At 43.1% G+C, this 18,136-nt stretch overlaps 1 protein-coding gene across 1 annotated transcript in view; it reads right to left on the bottom strand.

Moving 5' to 3' along the window:
- Positions 1 to 1,884: 1,884 nt before the first annotated feature.
- prex1 (phosphatidylinositol-3,4,5-trisphosphate-dependent Rac exchange factor 1) overlaps positions 1,885 to 18,136 on the bottom strand; it is a 68,748-nt gene continuing 52,496 nt past the window's right edge. Inside the window, exons 25-40 of the mRNA XM_030783860.1 lie at positions 17,249 to 17,498; positions 15,974 to 16,180; positions 13,132 to 13,220; positions 12,219 to 12,301; positions 11,454 to 11,544; positions 10,826 to 10,954; positions 10,245 to 10,286; positions 9,004 to 9,221; positions 8,412 to 8,514; positions 7,003 to 7,146; positions 6,432 to 6,546; positions 6,268 to 6,328; positions 5,856 to 6,031; positions 3,643 to 3,745; positions 3,229 to 3,296; positions 1,885 to 2,744 (exon numbers count right to left, since the gene is read on the bottom strand). Coding sequence (XP_030639720.1) covers positions 2,702 to 2,744; positions 3,229 to 3,296; positions 3,643 to 3,745; positions 5,856 to 6,031; positions 6,268 to 6,328; positions 6,432 to 6,546; positions 7,003 to 7,146; positions 8,412 to 8,514; positions 9,004 to 9,221; positions 10,245 to 10,286; positions 10,826 to 10,954; positions 11,454 to 11,544; positions 12,219 to 12,301; positions 13,132 to 13,220; positions 15,974 to 16,180; positions 17,249 to 17,498 — 1,922 coding nt within the window. The 3' untranslated portion in view covers positions 1,885 to 2,701. The remainder of the gene's footprint in view (positions 2,745 to 3,228; positions 3,297 to 3,642; positions 3,746 to 5,855; positions 6,032 to 6,267; positions 6,329 to 6,431; positions 6,547 to 7,002; positions 7,147 to 8,411; positions 8,515 to 9,003; positions 9,222 to 10,244; positions 10,287 to 10,825; positions 10,955 to 11,453; positions 11,545 to 12,218; positions 12,302 to 13,131; positions 13,221 to 15,973; positions 16,181 to 17,248; positions 17,499 to 18,136) is intronic.

An 18,136-nucleotide genomic window follows, 5' to 3' on the forward strand; every position in this document is an offset into this window, starting at 1 on the left:
ACAAACAGTAACCACACATTTCAAGGCCCTCAGACAAAGAGCAGAGAGTGGGTGGAGAGTGAACACCGTGACTAAAGCTCTTAGACAATGTCACAGTGGGAAGAGTTCCTGAAACTTTGTTCGCAGGAGTTAGGTTGGGATTGATGGTATTTTACCGTAGTAAGATGTTTCATGTTATAGCTGATTAAAGGTGGCACTGATCCCTGAGATCACGAGAGATGTTTCATGTGTTGGGAATGTTCTGGTACCGTTATCTTGTTTTACGGTACATTTTCTGTTTTTACCTCTACGCGCGCGCACACACACACACACACACACACACACACACACACACAAAAAAAAAAACAAAGCTTTGTGGTTTCTGATCTACACAGGCTTTGTAGAATCATACATGTAAGGTTACGAGAGCGGTGGAACAGAACTCCTTAAATGTCTTTTAAACCATCGTAAACTACCAAACAACAAATACAAAGTGCGGTCAGTCATCTGATTCCTTCCATTTGGTCTGATATTCAAACCTGCCAGTTAAGCTCAAGCTTGTATCAGCATGACCTGACATCTGACTGACTGCTTGAATACAGAACTGATGTCACGACCTGAGATCCTGTCATGCAGTCAAACTCTCTCTGAAGGAGGATTTGTGATGAGGAGAAAGCAATGAGTAAAACAGACAGTGGAACAGTGGGCAATTGACTTTTCCTTTTTTTTTTTTTTTTTTGAAAACTAAATCAGTCATGTTTAGAATATTTGCTGCAATGCTCCATAGTTTTGGGGGTAATAACTGAATTTTATTTTCTTAATATGTTACAGACTATCAAAACGACAGTTTTCTTTTGTTTGTTTTTTTTTCTCATGATAATTTATTATGGGATGAAATTCCACCTGCCTGGGTGACAGATTTGAAATACAATATTGTCTAGCTTTTTCTACAGTTACCTTCACAAAAATAGTCAAACTATCATAACTTGTTATCCAACTCCAGTTCTAGGGACAAACAGAACAGCAAATGCTTCAGAAGTACTGGCTTGTGGGTCCAAATATATATGACTTGCACAGAACACAGATGTGTTGCTAAGAATTTTACGACAAGATTGCATAAACAGCTGAAAACAAGCATCAAGGTGTATGTTGCAACTGTCATAAAACTCATGCACTGAGTCATCAGGTTCAGTCAGAGTAAGGTTTGCTATCCTACATGTCTGTTGCATTTTCAATGACTACTGAAAACATGGCTATGTGTTAAATTCAAATTCTTGAAAACACTGTCAGTGTCTAAATGCACAGTCTTGAGCAAAGAGCTTCTGTTCAAATATACAACATGTATACAAAAAGAGAAATGATTTACAATATTATTTTGTTTCCTTAAACATTATTAATGAAATTTAAATTATAGCATAGCTGTTCCCAAAAACAAAGCATATGCTGCCTGCTAGTCCCTCTGATATAAACATTGTTATATACACATAAACATGAAAAGAATAAAAGAAAATAAAAGTTCAGTAAAATAATGCTACTATGCTGAATCATACTTCAAATGATCCCTTTTGCTTTCTTCTGTCTTCAAAAGTACAGTACTTTTATGCAACACTGTGGTAATTTGAGTTTATTTTTCTTTTTATTGTGCTTATTGAAACTCGTCTCCCCCGTTATCTAGAACAGATCAATGGATCAGTATCAATTAGAAGTAAAAATTGTTAAAACCACGCCAAAAAACACAGCCAGTTATCTTTTCTTTTTAGTTCTTCAATCTTCCAAGACTCAATGTCAACAATAAAAATCAATACGTTAATTAAAAAAAAAAAAAAATTAAAAAAATAAACTAGGATAACAATACTACGGTTAGCTTAATGAGCTAACAGTTTCCTTAGATTCTCCATACGTTGTTGCTCTCCCTGCCGTGCAACGAGGGGGTAATTAATCAATCTCGAGAGAAAGACAAAGCAATAAAATAAAGGCATTTACTGTACAGACTAACGAATAGATCTAAAATCAGCACAGATTGGTCCGTGTAATACTGTTCTGGTTGTTAGGTTGGAATGCATTTAGTTTGATTTTTTATAATACCTGATAGAGATGGGAAATTAAAATAATGCTCCTTTTTTTTTTGTTTGTTTTAAAAGACGTACATACGACCAACGTTAAGCTACAGTAATTGCACATTCACCACACATTCCAGGCGTTAATAAAACGAGGGGCTATGACCTCGTCCTCGTCCACAGACTACACCAGCCCGAGAGATTGTCAAACTCCGTCGCGCTGCAGTCCAAGGCAAAGTCAGAAAACATAAGGTCATAAGGTTAAAACAGGTAGTTACAGGTGAGATAGATGAGTATGCAGAGAGAACGTCCCTCGGAAACAGGGTCAAGCACCCTCCAACACCCTCCCCCTTTGTTTTTCTCTCTTTTTTTTTTTCTTTTTTCCTTTCCTCCTCCCCATCTAGAGGAGAAGCTGACAGTTTTGCAGTGGGAGCTAGCATAGCTATCCATGCTAGCCTGTGGTCACAACAACGCTGCATCGTTGCCGGTCGTGTTTCTGGACGCCAACCTGTCCCACCTTGGGTGAGTTTGTCTGAACGTTTCTGGAGCAAGAAGAGGGAGCTCCATGACCGAGCTCCAGCCTCGATCCTCCAGAGGGGTGTGGTCTTTTCACTGAACTAGTCTTTGTAAAGCGAACATGCATTGAACAAAGACATCACCTTTTCTTAAAGATCCCCGTCCGAAGGTGGCTGACACAGCTTGAAGAGCCTTTGAGAAACAAAGAGGAAAGAATCAGACACACATACTCACATCTTAAATTTCAAGGTCAACATCTGATAATTCGATCTTAAAAACAGAAGTATAAACTTCAATGATTCTTTAGTTTAAACTTTGACATTAAGTTCCCTGACTGTTCTGCCTTAATCCATGCCAACTTGACAAAAACAGCAGCTTTAAGACCTAGCTTTAACAAGCGTTCTGTTTAGCATTAATGATACAGAGTTAATGTGTAACATCTTCTCATCAACAAGCTGTTACTGAGAGTGTGTCCTTCCTTCCACATTCTTGTTTTTGTATCTCATTTGATACTGAACTTAGCAGTGGCATTTATAAGACAGTTAGCTCCTTAATGACGACATGCTTGGTTTGCTTCCTGCCTGCCTTGGAAGTTGTTTCGGATAAGAGTGTCTTCTAAATGAATAAATGGAAATGTTAATTTAAATGCACTTCAGCCTGAAATAAAATACATTACCTAGGTGCAGAGAGAGGCATCTGGTCCATTACTTTAAGATTTTTGGCAGAAATGTCTACCCTTGTGCCCTACAGAGAGGAAAATTATGGTAATAGTGATGACATCATCATTAGCATCACAGTCATCGTCGTCATAGTCAACAAAAACAAGAACAAAATATGGATATGAACCATTCACATCACATTAAAACTTATTAAAAGGGACCTACTAAAACTTATTATGGGATAACTCATATGTTTTTCCCAAACCAAGAGCACGTTTAGAGAATATAATGCTCTCTCTCTCTCACATGCTAAAAGCAAAGTATTCACTGTACTCTTCAGTATAGCTGGTCTCTGATGTCCTGTCTGATTATAGTTAATAAATGAAATAATAGAGCAAACATTAAAGAAGTTATATGCACGTGATCAGTACCTGTTTACGCATTATGTCCATGGTCTGCATGAGGCAGCGCGGCATGAGGCCATGATTCCTGGCCAGGATGACAGCTTGTTCCAGAGTCACAGTCAGAGTGCACCTGAGAAACACACAGCCACAGGTTAGGACAGAGTCACAGTCAGTGCACCTGAGAAACACACAGCCACAAGTTAGGACAGAGTCACAGTCAGAGTGCACCTGAGAAACACACAGCCACGCGTTAGGACAGAGTCACAGTCAGAGTGCACCTGAGAAACACACAGCCACGCGTTAGGACAGAGTCACAGTCAGAGTGCACCTGAGAAACACACAGCCACGCGTTAGGACAGAGTCACAGTCAGAGTGCACCTGAGAAACACACAGCCACGCGTTAGGACAGAGTCACAGTCAGAGTGCACCTGAGAAACACACAGCCACGCGTTAGGACAGAGTCACAGTCAGAGTGCACCTGAGAAACACACAGCCACGCGTTAGGACAGAGTCACAGTCAGTGCACCTGGGAAACACACAGCCACACATTAGGACAGAGTCACAGTCAGAGTACACCTGAGAAACACAGCCACACGTTAGGACAGAGTCACAGTCAGTGCACCTGAGAAACACACAGCCACACATTAGGACAGAGTTACAGTCAGAGTAAACCTGAGAAACACACAGCCACACATTAGGACAGAGTCACAGTCAGAGTACACCTGAGAAACACACAGCCACACGTTAGGACAGAGTCACAGTCAGTGCACCTGAGAAACACACAGCCACGTGTTAGGACAGAGTCACAGTCAGTGCACCTGAGAAACACACAGCCACACATTAGGACAGAGTCACAGTCAGTGCACCTGAGAAACACACAGCCACGTGTTAGGACAGAGTCACAGTCAGAGTGCACCTGAGAAACACACAGCCACGCGTTAGGACAGAGTCACAGTCAGAGTGCACCTGAGAAACACACAGCCACACATTAGGACAGAGTCACAGTCAGTGCACCTGAGAAACACACAGCCACACATTAGGACAGAGTCACAGTCAGTGCACCTGAGAAACACACAGCCACGCGTTAGGACAGAGTCACAGTCAGAGTACACCTGAGAAACACACAGCCACGTGTTAGGACAGAGTCACAGTCAGAGTACACCTGAGAAACACACAGCCACGTGTTAGGACAGAGTCACAGTCAGTGCACCTGAGAAACACACAGCCACGTGTTAGGACAGAGTCACAGTCAGAGTACACCTGAGAAACACACAGCCACGCGTTAGGACAGAGTTACAGTCAGAGTAAACCTGAGAAACACACAGCCACGTGTTAGGACAGAGTCACAGTCAGAGTACACCTGAGAAACACACAGCCACGTGTTAGGACAGAGTCACAGTCAGAGTACATCTGAGAAACACACAGCCACACGTTAGGACAGAGTCACAGTCAGAGTGCACCTGAGAAACACACAGCCACACATTAGGACAGAGTTACAGTCAGTGCACCTGAGAAACACACAGCCACGTGTTAGGACAGAGTCACAGTCAGTGCACCTGAGAAAACACACAGCCACGTGTTAGGACAGAGTCACAGTCAGTGCACCTGAGAAACACACAGCCACACGTTAGGACAGAGTTACAGTCAGTGCACCTGAGAAACACACAGCCACGCGTTAGGACAGAGTCACAGTCAGTGCACCTGAGAAAAACACAGCCACGTGTTAGGACAGAGTCACAGTCAGTGCACCTGAGAAACACACAGCCACACGTTAGGACAGAGTCACAGTCAGTGCACCTGAGAAACACACAGCCACGCGTTAGGACAGAGTCACAGTCAGTGCACCTGAGAAACACACAGCCACGCGTTAGGACAGAGAGACATATCCCATAAGACACGAGGAAGTGTGTATGTGTATGTGTGTGTGTGTGGATGAAGCTCTAGGTTCAACAGCTTAAACGAGAAAACTTTAAAAGGTGAACTCTCAACAGTCTTAGTCTAACTGCGTGATTTCATGTGAATTGGACTTCACAAGAGTCTTCTGATTTCAGCTAGACAACTCTAAGATGCAACCTCTGAACCACTGAAGGTCGCTGTGGAAACTGATTATATTTACGCAACTGCAACATAATACAAAACTGCATAATACGACTAGACTGACAGTATAACAGTCCATGTAGTTAGGACAGAGACAGCATCACTGTTAGTGAACGTTGTGTGAACATTGTAGTAATGTTTACCTCTGCATGCCGGTTGCACACATGGTGATGTGGCAGGCACCGAGGCGGTTACAGAGCTCCGAGGACACCAGCAGGACGCTGACCCCAGACGGATGACCCCCTGCACTGGGCTTCACGTTCATATAGGTCTGCATCAGACGATACAGGTCGTCCAGCGTGTTGAGTGGGCGCAAGAGCTGCAAATATGAAAGTTGTCGGTCAAAACAGGGACGAAAATCTAACAGTAAAGATTTTTTGTAAGGTTCACAGATCTCAAAGATCTTAAAGAAAATGATGGTTCCAATATAGCTTATTTGTAAAGTTATATAAAGAAATACATTGAGTATGGGTGGAAATGAAAGTGTTTGAAGGCATGTCTTATTTCTCACACATGTGCTCACACATTAACATTTCCATATTTCAGAGGACTTGCCTGGTCTATTTTCACAGCAGTGGAGTTGGTGTCTGCGTTAGATTTCTCCAGATAGAAAGCCCTGGAGGAACATGTTCACTTATGTCAAACCTTTTTATATGTGGCTTGTGTAAAGGTTATTAAGCTTGTATAGAATAGACTGGTGTGGTGGGATGTTGTCACACCTGAGTTTACGGTAGTAACATTTGACCTTCTCCAGGGAAACGGCATTTGTGCGCTGCTGAAACTCCTCCATGGCAACAAAGTCTTGAGATGAGACTGCCTCAGGCCTCTCCAATGCTGATGGAAATGAAACACACACACACACACACACACACACACACAAAATCTTGCGTCAGCCCTTTCAATTGTGTCACTTGATGTCTGTCAGGATTATAGCCATAAATTCAGCCATAATGAAGAAACAAAGAAAAGGGGTGAGGAAAAATCTGAACTAGGCTTTCAGAGCTTTGAGATCTGGAGTACTTTCAATTGCTGTGTGTGGCCGAAACTACTGTAATAAACACTATCAGCCACTAGATGGAGACTCCAGCTCATACAGGCAACTGCATGGATCATTCACACTTCAGATGTGAGTTACAATTAACATTGCAGCTGTTTATGCCACTTCAAATATTTTGTAAATGCATTCCAAGACCTGTAGTTTATCACAGACTTGTTTTCCAGGTGTTAAACACTATCACCAAGAATTTGACAGAGGTCCTCTCCAGTCTCTTCCAGGCAGAGTGTATTTACCTCGAGTGAAGAGGACAGAGTGCAGTTTTAGACTGCCTCCGTTCTTAAGTCGCGTGGGCAGCTCACTGAAATGACAGCTGTCCAGGTACAGAGTGACCTTAATGGCCTGTCTGCTGCCCTCCACATGGTAACACACTGAAGTGTCTGAGAATGAAACAGAGAGAGAGACAGACAGCAAGACAGAGCGTGAGAATGAGAGTGAGAGTGAGAGACAGAGACAGAGACAGAGAGAGAGAGAGAGAGAGAGAGAGAGAGAGAGAGAAAGTGCATTAATTCAATGTTGAAGGGTCTCCAAATGTTGTTGCTATTCAGTGGAAATGTCACAGAAGGGTTGAAGAGGGCTTGTGAGTGGAGCGGTAAGACAGGGGGTGGGGGAGGTGGTTAATTTACGGTTTGGTGCGTAAAGACATCACTCCACTGTGTCTAAAGAGCAAAGCCGTCACGGAAAGTGGTGGCAATATACTATGTCGGCGTAAGACAACTTGAAAATTTGCCCAAACGTTTAAACCGGCCTCCAGCTTCAACCTAAGCTACAGCAATGATATTTGTCTAAACAACCATAAATAAATAAATAACTACGTTACGTCAATAAATAAAAGTCCAGTTGCACACTGGGAAACATTCACGTGAGAATGCTTTCAAAGGGGTGCACACACACACAAAAAAGTGGGGGGAGGGGGGTGCATTAGCAGTCACCTAGATTAGCAAATCCTACTTCCTTCCTCTGCTTTTACCCAAATATAAACAGAGTCAGTGGAGTGAAGCAGCTATCTCTTCTAACCATATTGACATTCTTGAAAAGGACATGTGTGTGGAGGTTTGGGTTTGGGGGGGGGTCATCTATTGGCTCTTTAAAGGCATGAGATTTAGGGCTCTGACTTCTCAATGGAATCCCGCAGCAATTACCCAGACCGGGAAAGAGCAAGAGAGAGAAAAAAACCCACCCCTCATCCACTGGACTGTGTGAAATTCAAACTATTTACACCCTTTGGGAGACACTGTGTACGCTACCATTGCAAACATACCTTCAAAAGGCAGGCCGAAACAAAACAAAGAACAAATAAATAAAAACAACCCAGCTTTCAAAGCAATGATTTTTAATAAGCGGACTGGGGATCTTACACTTAAGTTGTTGTGACATTTCGGTCTCACGGGCACAGCTGAGAGCTCTGTTCAAAAGCCTGGTAACCAGCGAGTGGTAATTACAATTTTATAATTAGAATTATGCGATTGTCTGCGAAACAGTCATTTTTCCGTCGGGGCGCGTAACGAGCTTAATTTCACAGCAGTCGGTGAGGAATGGCGCACACCTACAGAGTCTGAATAAAAGCTTTGTTGAGAACTTCGGTTCAAATGGCATTTAATGACGTGCATCTGCGTAAGAAAAAGGAGAAGGAGTGGGCTCGTACTTGCGACTAAGCACTCGTTCTCCAGCTGCCGGAAAAACACGCTGACTTTGTCCAGGTCCTGCAGGGCCGCTTTTGTATCCTCCAGCATGGTCCTCTCTGCCCTCTGTAAAACGGTGCATGTGCATTAAGATTTACATTAGTCTGAAAGCTACGTGATCTGAAAACTGCGCCTGTGTCGTCAAGCCATTTTCAATGCAAAAGTCAAGTTTGGAGCAAATCGGTCAGGGTCTAACTCTTAACACTAATAGAGACATAACACAAAGAAAACGCGTTCATTGCATTTGTCTGTGTATCATTAGCATTCACACCTGTATGTAAACTGATTACAATTCAGTGTGAATACTCAGCAACAACCAAGCCAAAAGAGCATCTAACACATTATTAAAGCATAGTTCTGAAAAGCACTGTACATTTTATATGAATCATTATAACCCCCCTACAACCAGTTATAACAACCGTACAAGCACTATTCTTGCAATCTTACAAAAAAAGTAAAATTTTTCCATCAAAAAACTGCTCCTTTAATAACCCCGCCCACATCTGTATTCCATCCCTGATTGGTTTAGCCATTTGAGGAGGTGTGTCCTCTTACCACATAGGGCGAGAGCGTGGACTGGAAGTTGAAGAGCACTCCGAGGGTGGCGATCTGCTCCAGCCATTTTCGGCTCACCTCCTTGCTGTCCTCCTCGTACTCGCCGTTGTTATTGTATCGCAGATCCAGCGCTGTCAGCAGCTGCTCGGCCAGCGTACACAGCGCCCCCACCAGGGCCTGGCAGAAAATTACATCCCGCCGTAACTGCAGCCCCGTGTCTGAGGGAGAATGAAAACAGGACGAGGAGAAGGAGACAAAAGAAGCTTGAATAGTTCATTTATAATTAACAGAGAAAGTGCAATAGGGGAAAGACCAGAGAGTGTTTTTTCAAGGTATGCCAATGCTGTCATTTGCTCTGAACCAAAGGCTTTGTTTTGTACTACTTCTTTGGTTGTAATTAAGTTGGATGTTGCATAAATAACCTTTGTGAACTAAGGTCCAGTAAAGTGAGTGGTTGAGTGACAGACAATTAAATGACCATCCTTGGTAGAGGAAATGGTCATTTCATTGTCTTGTTCCTTGTTACATTTTGATTGGAAAACAAAACACTCCAGACTCTCCCTGGCACTGGTGATGGAATGAAGAGGAGGCACTGAAATGTCTATGGTAACGGCCTGTTCTCTGAGGGCTAACGGAGGGGGAATTCAGGAGCACGGAGGGCTTGCTCTCTGTGTGTGCAGCACTCACTCAGATCAGGCTTTTAAGATCAGGTTGCTGTGAGTTTCTTTAACAGCTTCCACATGTCTGACTGCAGACCCCTGGAGAGTGGCCCTTTCTCCCTCTCTCTCTCCCTCTCTCTCTCTCCCTCTCTCTTTCTCCTTCTCTAGTGGTTTCACTGTCTCAGAAGCCAAGCCTCACCCAACATGCACACAAACACACGCGCACAAACAGAAAAAGACAGAGACACAGACACACACACACACACAGACACAGACACACACAGACACACACACAGACACACACACAGACACACACACACAGACACACACACACAGACACACACACACACACGTATCTGAAGCCAGGCCCTGCGTGTCAGGGAGGACTCTTGAAATTCTGTGGTAACTGTGGTGTTACTTTTAAAAGAGAAGTCTTTTATTCATCGCAGTACGTAGGAGTGACAGCGGACAGCACACTGCACGTCCTAACCCACACTGACATGCCTGCCTGGGTGAGCCAGCCTGATGATTGGTTGCTAAATCATATGATGTCACCGTACAGTCACACATCACATGGCTTACCTGTGCATTTCAGCAGAGCTAACAGTAGCTGGTTCTTCCCATCTGAAACACATAAAAGACAGCATTGGTTTTCCAATGGAGAGAGCGAAAGCTGTAAAAGCACTCACAGTGCCAATAATATGCCTCAGACCACACTTCTCCACTCTTAAAACAAATCCCCAAGAGGCTATAATGACTGAGAGAATGCATGCTCCCAGGCTAACAAACAATTATTCAAGTAATGGATCACAACACCCATAAAGGCCAGCACTCTGAAACCTGACACAGTCTTATCCTCTGGCTTTGTTATCAAAAGATCTTACCATGTCATTTATTAGTTAGTTCTGTCTATCTTAGTGAAAACAGAGCTTGCAAAGACTTTGCTACCATTCCCTACCTAGCTGCTTCCTCACAACAACTAAGGGTTGGTAGAACTGGTAACCTCCCTTGACGATTAAACTGATCCATTTTCAATTGATAACTTAGAACTGTGCGATTCTGTCGGGTCTACTGCCAACAGAGGGACCACCTGTTACACAATCCTCCCTTATAAAAGCAATCAATTAAAAAAAAAAAAAAGTCGTGAAAAAGAAGGGTTTTACCTTCCACGAATTTTTGCAGGCCGTCTATGAGTGATTTGATGGAGCAGGGGAGGTTCCAGGGGTCCTCCTGGATGTTCTTGTTAATAGCGGAGCGAGAACGAGCTGTCCATTCTTCTGTGTTACGAAACGCTGCACACAGACAGAGGTGTGTCTCACTCATTATGTCTTTATGGAGCCTCATCTATGTGCATATAAAGGAATGTGTGTGTGTGTGTGTGTGTGTCTGTAAATGTTATGTGCACACACACACACATGCAAGCAAAGGCTGCTGGTATGTTACTTGTGGTTTTTGCTATATACCAAAGGCATTAAGTGGTATACTGACACACACACACACACACACACACACACACACACACACTCAAAACTCAACAGTCGTCTGCTGCACATATAATTAAAGGTATGCGGCACAGTAAAGCCAATAAAAAAACCCAGCTCCTCTATCAGGGTTGTCTGACATTCTTCTACACTCATACATGTCCATTCTTCTACATTCATACAGCTACAATACACAGGATTTCCTTTACACCACCTCTTTTATCATGGCTCATACCTTTTTAAAAGACCAGACTTTTTCATACAATACACACACACACACACACACACACACACACACAGAGGGCCACACCTGGTTGGCTGTGGTCAGTGTGAAAGTGCTTCGTCTCTTCACAGGCTTTGCTCATTACTGGCCCTTTGAGAAGGCTATTGATGGCATCCACCTGAAAGATGAAACACACACACACACACACACAGACACACACACACACACACACACACACACACACACAGGCATGCAGACATACAGACACACACAGACACAGTAAGACCTTCAGGACTTTCTCTGATTCACTTTACTGATCTCGACTGACCTCTGACCTCTCCACACAGACACATGATCTCAGAGGGGCTGAAGCATTGACCCCTGAGCACAGACAGACAAACAGATAGGAGCCTAAACTTCCCCCCACCCCACAGGCACAAGGACAGACTTCAAGGAACAAAGATGAAAGGTCACGAAGCGTGGACTGAGGGGAGTGCTAGTGGGGGGGGGTATAAGAGGAAGTTTGTGTAGAGGGAGTTGGAGGGAGATTTAGTTGGAGGGGCAGAGTGAGAGAGAGAGAGAGAGAGTGAAAGAGAGAGAGAGAGAGAGAGTGAGAGAGAGAGAGAGAGAGAGAGAGAGAGAGAGAGAGTGAGTGAGAGAGAGAGAGAGAGATCTAGAAACAAAAAGTTAGTAAAGACACTTCAAATTTGATGTATGCCACTGATTGGTTTTCCATTTATTCAACGCAAAGCCAGAGCAATGGACCAGAGAGGACACTCAACACATACTCTGACAAAATATTTGGTGACTTTGAGATATGAATATACCTCAAGCATAGGGAGAGTAGATTACCTGGTTAAAAAGGTGTTCCAAACATCCGTGCAGCTTGTCCTGTTTATCAGAGGGAATTCTCATGTCACAGGGAAGCTCATCCCCTAAAAACCAAAACAAAAACAAAATTTGCGTTAATACCTTTAGTCACAAATTCTTCAGCGTCACCAATATGATTTAAAAGTGACAGAAAACCATCAAAACAAGTATCCTAAGACATGATCCAAAGCATGCTCAAAGCAGGACATCAAAACACTGCGTCGGACAACGAGTGTTTCATGTGTAGGGCGTTCCAGTCTTTCGAGACTTGTTTTTACCACGAGTAATTCATGACCTCTGACATCACAAGATCAACACCACACTGAATGTTGTGGAGCAAAACTGGATGTACTGTGTATATGTGACTCCATACACTCGCTACAGCCCTTCAAACGTCTGTTTGACAGCTTTATAAGACGGCTAAATTAGCCTTCAGCTAGCATTCTAAATTAATGACACTGAAGCAGCAAAAAAAAAAAAGCCTTAAAGTTTCATTTCCATTTCATTTCAAGTTTTATAGTTATGCATTCTGAGTCAATGAAATAAATTTTAACTGATTCACCGCTACATGAGCAGCTCATCTCGTGATTGGGCAATACCGGTTGCAGCCCTACCCGAAAAAGCTGCATAATTAAAACAGAGGCCCTTCCATTAATCAGAGCAGCTGTGTTAATGTCAGTGAATGAAAAGATGAGTCAAATGAGTTTGCGTTCCTTTCTTGGGCGAGTTGCCTTGGTGGGACGCTGATTTATCGATTCTTTGGTGAGCTAATCATTCGTTTAAGTCACCACGAAGGGTTGTGTAATTTATTCTGAGTAAACAAGTCAACTAAATATTGCTTCCAGACATAGAACGGAAAACTTCTGTGTGTGTCTCTCATAGCGGGGTGTCTTACCAGAGCCCATCTCGTCGCTGCCAAGGTAGGAGCTGTTGCTACGGACACTGGTGTACGACAGGACGGAGTCACGGTTACTGTTACACTCGCTGACAAGTCAGAGGGAAACAGACAGAGAAGACATATTCAATATCATAAAGACTTTAATGATGAGCTGCACACACACACACTTATTCAATCAGTCTCGAAACAGAGAACTTTCCTCATTTCAGCCACAGCTAACTGAAAGTCATGTTCAACTACAGCTCATCGAAAGCTTAAAAAAACAAACAAAAAAAAAACAACCTCAAAACACATTTTTAAAGTCATCTGTGAAACAAAAGATAACCACTGTGCCATAGAAGGCAGCGTATATCATGCCTAGCTGATAATCTCTAACATGAACAAAAGCCTGAAGAAAAGACAGATAAAAATGGTGAACATTCTTCCAGGAAAGGTTAACACTTAGGTACGTACCACAGTGAAATCATTTTTCCACACAGTACTGTCCAGATAGTGTCTGTTACTGGGGCCTAATCCCTCTTCCCTATGTAATCTTACTGTAGCGTCAGCCTTTCTCAAAAGAATAGATACATTCAAATCTTTTCCACATGACCAAACATTGTCCACTCTCGTTTAAGCTATAGATCTGACACCTCATATCTGTTCTCCCTCTCTCAGAAAACAGTTCCCGTTATTCCTGGCAACACTCTGAAAATCGCCAGACAAGCCTTTAACTGTGGTTAGATTAGGTGGGATCCTGAAGTATTGTGACCATTGAAGGACAATGTAAACTGTGAAAGAAATACACACGCTTTCAGTTGAGCGAGCCCAAGAATTCTACTGCAAAGCTTGGAAAATAAACAACGACTGCTGTGTTCACACACTATAGGGTTTCTTTTTTTTGTTTTTTGGTTGGGTTTTTTTTTTTGGGGGGGGGGGGGGGGGGGGGCGGTGTTGGAGGGCTATATTTACTTGCCAAATAACCACAAACTTGAACAGGCAACAAAGTAACACATGGACTCCTTTAAACACACACACACATCACATACGCAAACACACACTCACACGCACTCCAAAGGCTCTGACAACCTTCTTTTACAATTGTTGTTACCAGCTGTGGTTTGTTTTTGAAGGACTACTTTCATAAAAAACAAAAACTATTCTAAATCAAAATGCTTGCACAGCTCAGGTCAAAAGTTCCTCAGCTTCTTTCTGAGTGACTCATCACATTCCTCTGATATAGCAAATTCAAACAGATGAAGACAAAAACCCAAAAAAGATCCAATTTTAAAAAGCACCGAGCAAGCTGAAGGCTACGAGCGTGGGGCTCTCTGGTTTTTAATTGAGCGCCGACAGTTGAAATCCTACGTTTGAAAATCGACACCAACCCCTGTCAGATCCATCCGAGTGACTCTCTCTGGCTGCCAAAGTAACACTTTAAGTGGAACCCAGTTATAGCTACCCTGTACTACTTGTTATATCCCCCCCCAAAAAAAAAAAAAATCATTCAGTGGACATAAAAGCATGCTTTCCCCCTGCCTTTAAAGCTTCACGTGATCGCTGAGGCGTTTAGGGTGGCGTTCCCCACCCGTCCGGGGAGCGTGTGCCAAATGTAGAAACGGCGCATGCCAAGAACGGTAGCCCCGGGGTTACTAAACTGGAGAGTTACACTTCATGCCTGACGGCTTCTGACTCTCTCATTCAGCAGATGTTTGAGGGAGTGGAGAGAATAAGAAGTGTGTGGGCATGTGCACCTCTTGTATTCTCCATTACACATCTCCATGTCTCATTCCCCCTCTTTCTCACTTTCGCTCTCTCTGCACATATACTCACACACACACACACACATACACACACACCATAGTCTCTCCATACATTCCTCCTTTTTTGACTCTCTCTCTTTCTCTCTCATTCCATCTTTAGGTAGACATAAACACATTACCCCTGACATCACCAGCTGAAAAGAGGTAGTGAATTTTTTCTTCTTCTTTTTTTTTTTTTTTTATGGACCACACCGCCCATATAATGAGAGAGCTTTAAGCAAGGCAAGCGGTCATTTAGTCCTATTACGCCAAGCTGACTTCCAGCAGAGAGCTTCTGCTTAGTGGGTGGTTACTAGAGCCATGCCCTGCCCCAGCCCAAAATTAAAGTCTGAGGAAGCCCAAAATGAAAAACAGACCGCGCGCGAGCACCGTGGGTAACAATGACATAACAGCAGTCCCAGGCTGTGTGTTTAGGTCATTTCGGAGAAGAAAAAAAGGTGGCGGCGTCCAACAGAAGGCTTTGTTTAGCCCTCAAAACACTGAGGTGGGGCTGGAGCGCACACACACACACAGAGAGAGAGAGAGAGAGAGAGAGAGAGAGAGAGTGTGTTCTGTGAGAGGGAAAACAGAATCTTTCTTTTTTTTTTTTGCACTGTGATTGTTTTCCTAACATCCATTGGACAGGAGGGGATCCTACTGATCTATTTCTTGAAACTGCAATGTCAAACCACAATCACACAGAGAGAGGAAAGGCTCAACACTTTCACATGCTTAGTGTTAGCAACTAAAAAAAAAGAAAAGCACATTGGGAAAAGTTTCTTAAACAGCCACTGGAAGTTGGAAAAACCAGGCTATATTCATCAATATACGGCAATCATTTTGAGGGATCTGTTTATGCGTACAAGTCAAACACGTTCACTCTTTAAAATACTCCTGTTCCAAAAACATCCTGCACATCTCAGGCCTGTCAAAATGAGATTACACACTGACAAAAACTTCTACTAAGTATGTCTGCTAAGTAGGTATGTACAACAGTGCAATGACAATTACCCCACAAACTCTACATGGGTGAATATTTCAGGTCACTTCTTTCTCACCTGTAGGAGTCTCTGTAGCTCATGGTATCATGGCCTGAGTCCTCCTGGTCATCCTCTGTCACTTTGAAACACACTCTCTTGTTCCCACCCTGCTCCGTCTTATCAGAATCTGCTTCCTCGGGGACTGGGGAGATGGAGGGGCCACTCTCGTAAGCTGGGGGCTCCCCCTCCTGAGGTTGCGTGGGTTCCGTGATAGAGAGGAGAAGCCTGAGACCAAAAAAAAAAAAAAATGTAGAGATTTATTTTATTTTAGAGAGGAAGGAACAAACAAACCTTTTACAGGCAGCTGTAAATGCCTAGCTAAGAGCCAGTAATGGTGAGGTCTGACACTGACCACAGTTACATTCGTTATGACTGTTCGGTCATAATCTGTCTTTGTGAGATGGATAGAGCATATTACATGGTGTTAACGTTGAATAAAAAAGTAACAATGCACAATATAACGAGAGTGTTAGCAAAACGTTTGTCAAAGCTGCTACCGCCGCCAGATTTCATAACGCTGCGGCACATAAAACGGTTAGGATGTTATTTCCCTATTTCTGGTAAATATTACTGCACAGTAAAACATTTGGAGAGAGTAAAGGGTTTGAACAGTCCTATTTATCAAGGCTTTTAAGGAGCTAACGGAGAAACAAACAACAATACGGGGAGTGGTCAGTAAATATTTCCTCTATGTCTGAGAGTTGTTGTGGCTACACTGTCTGTAGGAGCTGCCAAACCCATAAATATTTTTAGGCTTTAGAATAGGTTTCCTGAGACTGGAGGGCAAGCAGAACGGGAGGCAGTGAACTCCCTGCAAAAAAAGACATAGCCGGCGATGAAAATATGGTTCTGATACAAATATATGCCTGTTGCTCATTTTGTCGCTTTCTAATCACCATTACGCAACAAAGCTCATGACTGCCCCGTAACTGGCGGTCACTTACAGAACGATAAAAACTTCGACTACCACTTTCACATCCTTGGTTTTGAGGATGTTTACATTCCTCTACTTTAACACAAAACACTGCTAACATCATCCCCGTCATCGTCGTCGTCTTGGTTTCCACAAGCTATTCTTGAAGCAACGCTGGAAGTTGTGCTGAGAACGCTCATGTCAGTCCCTTAAACAGGGCCTTCGTTTGCCCTGCACCGTGTAAACGGATTTTAAAAAATAACGCAACATTCGGTCTCGAAACCTTGAATGGATGCCAACTGCATTTTGGACTCTGCGCAGTTCAAAGCATCCCTTGCAGCATTGGTATCGCTGCTCAAGATTTTTATTTTGGAACTCACACGTCAATCTGGGTCACATATTGTTTCACTTCGCGAACAGCGATGTTGAGCCGGTTGTAGAGCTGCAAGTAGGCGTCCTGGCTCTCTGTGTCCTCCTGTTTGAGAAGGAAACTGAGGCCTCCTTCCTCCTGGGCTCGCCCACCGTCGCATCCGTCCCCGTCCTCTTCCTCGGTCAGCCCCAGGCAGTTCCAGGCTGGGGCCGCCATGCTGGTCACACAGTGGACTGTGTGAGACATGGGGTTCAAGTTGGCTATGAGACGACAAATGGAGAAAAATTAATTAAAACCAACAAAACACTGACACGACAAAGTGTAGGGATGTTTTGAGATTGAAACCAACCCCACAAGGCAAACCTAATGACAGCAGCGAAAATAAAACCAAAAAAAGGAAACTTTGTGGGGGAGCAAAAACAGCTCATTATTTTGTCATTAATGTTAGATTGATAAGGATGTTTTGTCTTTAATGTTAGATTGATAAGGATGTCATACATAGGGGAGCGGTCAAGGAAACTTCTTAAAAGTTGTTGATAAAAAAGGTCCGTCTGTAGGAGGCAGAAATACAGTTGGAGGAATGTATGAGAGTGTCTGTTTAGGTAAGAGACCGAGAGAAAGAAAATGTGGGAAGGAAAAAAAAGAGATGAGCTGGAAGAGTGGGTGAATCACACGTTAAAATGTTAAACCATAAAGAAAACCCCCAGTTTGAAAGGGGACTTCTGGGGAAAATTTGAAAGAAAGGAACGTCGAACTGAAAAAAAAAAAAAAAATACAAGAAGCAGCAATTTCACACTGCTCAAAACTTTCTAGAAACAAACAGAAAAGAAAAAAAAACCTCAGTCAAAATGTAAGAAAATCATGAAATACTTTCATTTAAAGCTTCATTATGAAAGGT

Source organism: Chanos chanos, chromosome 9 (genome assembly GCF_902362185.1).
Source record: "Chanos chanos chromosome 9, fChaCha1.1, whole genome shotgun sequence".
Classification (NCBI taxonomy): Eukaryota; Metazoa; Chordata; class Actinopteri; order Gonorynchiformes; family Chanidae; genus Chanos; species Chanos chanos.